This window comes from Sinocyclocheilus anshuiensis, unplaced genomic scaffold (genome assembly GCF_001515605.1).
Source record: "Sinocyclocheilus anshuiensis isolate Anshui unplaced genomic scaffold, SAMN03320099.WGS_v1.1 scaffold1575, whole genome shotgun sequence".
Lineage (NCBI taxonomy): Eukaryota > Metazoa > Chordata > Actinopteri > Cypriniformes > Cyprinidae > Sinocyclocheilus > Sinocyclocheilus anshuiensis.
The window spans coordinates 274686-281314 of NW_015548276.1; the positions used below are offsets into that span (position 1 = coordinate 274686).

Sequence of the window (6629 nt, forward strand, 5' to 3'; positions counted from 1 at the left end):
TGAGGAAAAAAAATTAACTTAAATGATTTTAGCAAATGGCTGCAATATAACAAAGAGTGAAAAATTTAAGGGGGTCTGAATACTTTCCGTACCCACTGTATATGAGCAATATCACACGAGTAGCAGTGCGATATGGCTGTATATCAGCACGGCTGTGTGTAGGCACAAGGTATCACACGAATATCGCATGCCTGGAAAAGGCTCTCAGCCAATCAGATTCGAGGACCAGAAAGAACTGTTTTGTATATAAATGTACAGTATATATATGTGTGTGTGTGTGTGTGTGCGTGTGTATACCACTTAAAAAACTAATTATTTCTACAAATTCTAAATATTTTAATATTAATATAATTATTTAAATCACATTTTCCATCCATCCCTGGTTTTCATGGTGGTTTTACTGGTGAGGTTTTGTTTGTGAATTTTGAAATACTAATAAATCAATACTTCAATAATAGTATGCTTCAGTAATTGTCTATTGACAGTAGTTCACTGTCAAACACGTTTAACTCTTTTACAGCAGACTAGATACCCAGGAGAGACATTATAGCTGTATCACTCAATGAAACCCAGATGTCTGTCTGGCTCATAGCTCAATCGTACACGCTAGCACATTAAAAACTAGTATATTAAACAAGAGAAAGAAACCTCAGTGTACAGTTCATCTATGTCAAAGCTCAGTTTAAGACATCTATAGGCTATACATTTATAAAAACATCTTTAGCCTTTATAAAACTTGTCCTTACAGTAGAAATGATGCCACTGGTATGAAGAGTTCTTGGTTAGATGTGCAACAAACATCTCACACGTTTTTGGAATAGCTGCCAATAACCTACACTTAAATAAATACCAAAATGCTTGATATTTGATCATAACCACTGTTAAAACTGTTGTTGTACTTCCTGTGTTTTGCTATTTTCTATGTTACCAGTTCAACTGCATTCTCACGTTATTTTCAACAGCATTCATCAGGGTTTAATTAGAGCACACTGGATCTCATTTACCTTGCTTTTTCATCAAACTCTTTTCTGCTTAATCTTTATTTATATATATTTTTTGTGAGTCTCCACATCTCCTACATTCCATTGCTGAACACCAGGATTCCAAATGCAGCCAGATCCAGCAGGCCAAACTAAACTCAGAATGATCAATCAAATCTATTACACCTTTTTTTTTTTAAGCACATTAGAGTACTATGTAAATATATAGCAATCATTCAGGACCATTATATTGGTGCAGTTCACAAAAATCATGTCCAATCAAAAGAACATGTCCAATTCTTATATTTAATATAAGATATATAATATATATATATATATAATATATAATATAATATATTTAATACTATGGTCAATAAATTTTCATCCTCTACTGGCAGGTGTGGTATAACGTTTGAACTTTGGAGTATGTGTTTAGATGTATATCCATCTGTGTGTCTTTACCCTCCTCCTGACATTCATTTTCATTCCTCTTTTCCTCGTAGACGTCTAGTCATTTTTCAGCAGCTCCCAGTCTTACAGCTTTCAGCTGAAATCACGAAACCTGCCATGTCCTTCTGAACTACCCTGTACAAGGTGGAGTGTTTCATCCCACCCTTCTCATGACGTTACATTCAAGCTCAAACCTCTTTTGTTGAAACCAAAAGTATGTTTGTAAGTTTAAGTAACCACCCAGAACACTCTAGCAACCACCTATAATTATTAGCACTGCTCAGAACAACCCTAGCAACCACATAACAACTCCTTAGTGACTGTCCAGAACACACTAGCAGCTCCTTAGCTACTATCCAGAACATCTTAGCAACCACACAACACACTACCTAAAAACCACCCAGGATACCCATCAAGCAACTTACTAAAAACTCTAGCAGCCACCCAACACACCCTAACAACACCTATTAACTCCCTAGCAATCATGCAGGACACCCTTCAAGCACCTAGGAAACTTTGTAGAACTGGAACAGGAAATTTTCTAGTAACTACCCAGTATACCCTAGAAACTCCCTAGCAACCACCCAGAACACCTTATGCAGCAATAACCTGGCAACCCTGGGTAATTTTTAATTTTATTTATTTATTTTGCTGTTGGTCTCAGATTGTCAACACTACTTGAACGCTGTAATATAAGACTCTTTCTAGCTCTCAGTGACACTCTCTTCACTGTTCAAACAGTTCCGTTCGGTTCCTTGTCTCTGTGTTTTTTTTTTCTGGGTCAAATGAGTTCTTTTAGTTCAGAGTCATTTCAGGAGGTATTAAATTACTCCAGCTGGAACTTTTTTTGGTGTCCCATTCGCTGCATTGACCCTACCTATACTGGAGCAATTGTTTAATCCCTTTATGGACTCCTTGCTTGACCTCTTAAAACAACAAACACCGGGAGCTGAACACACACACACACACACACACACACACATATACACAGAGCCTAAGAGAATGGTTTATGTTGCTTTTGGCAGGGTCATATGCTCTGTAACATCTCATTTCCTGTTTAGAAAGCAAGTATGTACTGAGTGTGTCTGTGTGAAAGAGAGAAAAGTGGAGGCCTTTTTACAAGGCTTGCACAGTTGTTTTGAATGGAAGCTACAAAAATGAATCACAAACTACCAAGATAACACATCTCGGATAACTGTTTCATATCAAAAGATTATGGAAAATTGGATTTTAAACACTAATTGTTTAAACTGAAATGAGCAGAAATCCTTCTAAACTAATCCAATAAATACCTATCTGTCTCTGTCTCGCTACAGGCCCAGCGTAGAGATTGCGACATGTGGGAGCGATATGGCAAATACAACCTGAGCGACCCGTTCCTGGCCCTGCAGAGAGACAGTGAGGTCCTCCAGAGCTCGGGCCAGACCAGGGGAGACGGAGGAAGTTCCTCCCAGAGACGAGAAGGGTTCTGTGGGGCCACGGCTCGCTCGGATCCTTTGGCGGTGCTGAAGCTGGTGGTCGGACACTGCAGAAGGATGCAGGAGAAGATGCTGAAACAGCTGGCAGCTGCCGAGAACAGACACAGGAGGGTGAGTTTATACTGGATAATGGCTGAAAGCCACTGACATCGATACTAATGTGAGCATCATATCATTTCAATTGGATTTACCACAGTGTAGCAGGTCAAGGAGAGATTGGATTGGTTTATAGGCTACTCATTATCTCATTCTGTCGCCGCTCTGTGGTGGTTTCAGGTCATTGCTGATCTGGAGGAGGAGAAGAGGAAGCATGCTGAGGATACTGCAGAAGGAGATGATGTCACATACATCCTGGAGAAGGAGAGAGAGCGCCTCCTGCAGCAGGTACAAAGAACTGAAAATACTATATTTAAATTAATTTGAGGTACTACAGGGGAACAGGCTTCAATTTCTTTTGCTTTAATAAAAATGAGTTATTGCTCTATTAAAATATGCATGATAACAATTTTTTAAAGTATGATTTTACACATTTAAATATGCAAATTATGTATCATATGATTAAATATGCACATTTTTGCATATTACAACAAAAGTAATATAGATCCCACAGAAAATGTCTAATTAACAGATATGATTGCTAAAGCCTTTGTCAAAACACAGTATTTAATAAAACATACTGTTTAATATAAATAGAACATAATATTAATATAAAATTGCCCACAAAATGTAAAGGAAAAATAGGAAAGATTTTCTAGCAGCAATAAAATGTAGGAATAAAATGTTAAATTAGGAGCTCAACCATGAAAAATTAGATATAACTTTTAAGCAAAATATCCTTTTACAGATGCAAACTAATGCTAATATGAAAGGTGATTTAAAAAGTATCCAAACATTGTTATAAGATACCTTTTTTTTGTTTTTGTTTTTTTACATTTTTACTAAATACAATTTTTTTCCCCTTTTTTGGCAATTTTTTTTCTTCTTGCTTTAAGCATGAATTGAACAAAATTTAATGAGGTTTGCACTTGAAATGACAACTTATAAAATAATTCCAGACAGTCTGCTGTTCAAAAGTTGTTTTTTTGTTATTTGTTCAAACTTTCAACAGTAACTTTCAAATAAATGCTGTTTATTTTAAATATTCATCAAAGAATGTATTGTGAAAAAACTGTTTTCAACATTGATAATAAGAAATGTTTCAAATCAGTATATTAGAATGATTTCTGAAGGATCATGTGGCACTAAAGACTGGAGTAATGATGCTGAAAATTCAGCTTTGCCTTCAAAGGGATAAATTACATTAAAAAAAATATAAAAAAATAAATACATTGTAATAATTTTTCACAATATTTCTGTTTCACTGTAAAATGTCTTGTGTAATTTTCTTTTGTAAATTTATAAATCTATCAGTGTATTTCCAACTAATTTGTTTATTTTTTTATACTTTTTTTAGTTGGAGTTTGAGAAGGCAAAGACGTCCCGAATGGAGAGGGAGAACAAACGACTGTACGATCAGTTAGAAGACCAGCGAGTCCAGCATAAACAGCTTGTGATGGCGGTGAGCCGTGAATGCAACCGCTCCGGCACGCGTGCCCATGAGGAATCCCAGCGCGCCAACGAATTCAGCCATCGCCTCGATCGTGAGCGAGCGGCCAATCAGGCTCTGAGGGCGGAGCTCGAGGAAGAAAAGAAGCGGGCTATGCAAACGGAGGCGAGGCGAGAGGAGCTGCTGGCCGAGTTTGACACTGAAAGGGAACAGCTTGGGCTGAGATTACGAAAGGAGGAAGCGCGTTGTAGAGCACTACAGGAAGAACTAGAGAAGCTGAAGAGAGAGATGAACAATGCAGAGGAGAAATCAAACAAGATGCAGACAAAAATGAATGTTCTTATGGAGGAAGATGGGAATGTTGAGAAGCAGGGCATGTTAACCAATGGGAGCTCTCAGACCAATCCACAAGCTCACAGCCCTACAAACAGCAATCAATCACCTGACATGCCCAGTACACAAGCTGCATACCAGGCTGGCATCAACCAGCGCTTCCATGCAGCCCGTCACAAGTTCCAAGGCCCCTTTGATCAAGATTCCCAGACCGTCTCCTCCCCTCCGAATAGTCCATGTGACTTCTCGCCCTGTGCAGCCCATGTGACTCCACCAGACAGCGCTTCTTCTAAACAAGCGGCCCACAGCACCGTCACACAGGCCCTGAGTCGCTTCAGCACTCAGCAAAGTCCCAGCAAACCAACATCCCCCAACAGTTCCCCTTTCGGCACAGATTACCGCACATTGGCCCACTCTGGGATGTTGTCTCCCACCATCAGGTCTCCAACTATTCCCAGAGGGAACCCACCTCCAATCCCACCCAAAAAACCAGGCCTCGCTGACACACCTTCTTCTCCAGCCACACTCCGAGCTGCTCACTTGGCTCAAATGACGGCTGGTTGTGGATGCAGCAGTAACTCAGAGAACAGCAAAGAACCAGACCTGGTGCTGTCATCTAGCGGCTAGCAAGCACAAATGATGACCTTGATCTTGTCAAACACTGTTGATTTTTTTTTTTTTTTTGTAAGGGACATTTCAGGTTTTTAAAATCAGTTTTAGAATATTTGAAACATATATTTTCGAAGTAAATTTGCAATATTACCATATCTCAGTCAGATACATGTTGATTGTGTGCATGAATACATTATACATTCTGTATTTTACCATGAGAAAAATCACCTGTTTATCACAGACAATCACCAGCTTCTATAAATAGTTTTATATATTGTTATTCAAACAAATATTTATATAAACACTACCACTCAAAAGTTTGGGGTCAATGCCATTTTTTTATATAAATAACTACTTTTATTCAGCAAGGCTGCATTAAACTGATCAAAAGTGAAGTAAAGACTTTTTATAATCTTCTATGATTATTAAAAAAAAAATGCTGTTCTTTTGAACTGTTTTCAACATTGATAATAATATGAAATACTTTTTGAGCAGCAAATCAGCATATTAGAATGATTTCTGAAGGATCATGTGACAGTGAAGACTGGAGTAATGATAGCTTTCATCACAGGAATAAATTACATTTTAAATTTTAAATTGTAACAATTTTACAATATTGCTGTTTTTACTTTATTTTTTGATAATGTAATAAATGCGGCCTTGGTGAGCATAAAAGACTTCTTTCAAAAACATTTAAAAAAATCTTACCAACCCCAAAAGTTTTGAACAATAGTGCACATGATTGTGTATCTGAACATTTTACCCTTCCCTGTCATCTGGTTTATACACTGAACTATATATTTAACAGATTGCGTGTGCAAACAGCCCTTTGCTTTCTCACATAGCAGTTTGTTTTGTATATCTAAAGGTACTTGATATTTAGCCTAATATTTACGCCTCGCTCAGAATCATGTTACAGATGTATCGCATTATAATGTTGTTTTTGTTAATCTTTTTTTCTTTTTGTGATCTGATATGAATGTTATTTTTATAACCAATATAATTTTTTTAATTTTTTTTGTTACACTTGTAGACATGGGCTGGAGCAAAAGATTTTAGATTTGCATATTTGTATCCTAAATCCAGCCAGCAGAGGGCACAGTATCACCCATTCTCAGCCATTCATGTTTGGAAAGGAATACTAGTACACTAGCTTACTGCATATATTACTTATATACTGCCTTCTGTTTTTTTTTTATTTTTTATAATATTATGTGAAATAAAGTTATT

The 6629-nt window shown here is 37.2% G+C and overlaps 1 protein-coding gene across 1 annotated transcript in view; it reads left to right on the forward strand.

Annotated features, from left to right (window-relative positions):
• The window catches only part of LOC107655779 (CTTNBP2 N-terminal-like protein), an 11516-nt gene extending 5851 nt beyond the window's left edge, over positions 1–5665 (forward strand). The window contains exons 3-5 of the mRNA XM_016443361.1: positions 2747–3019; positions 3185–3292; positions 4362–5665. Coding sequence (XP_016298847.1) covers positions 2747–3019; positions 3185–3292; positions 4362–5414 — 1434 coding nt within the window. The 3' untranslated portion in view covers positions 5415–5665. The remainder of the gene's footprint in view (positions 1–2746; positions 3020–3184; positions 3293–4361) is intronic.
• The last annotated feature ends 964 nt before the right edge of the window (positions 5666–6629 follow it).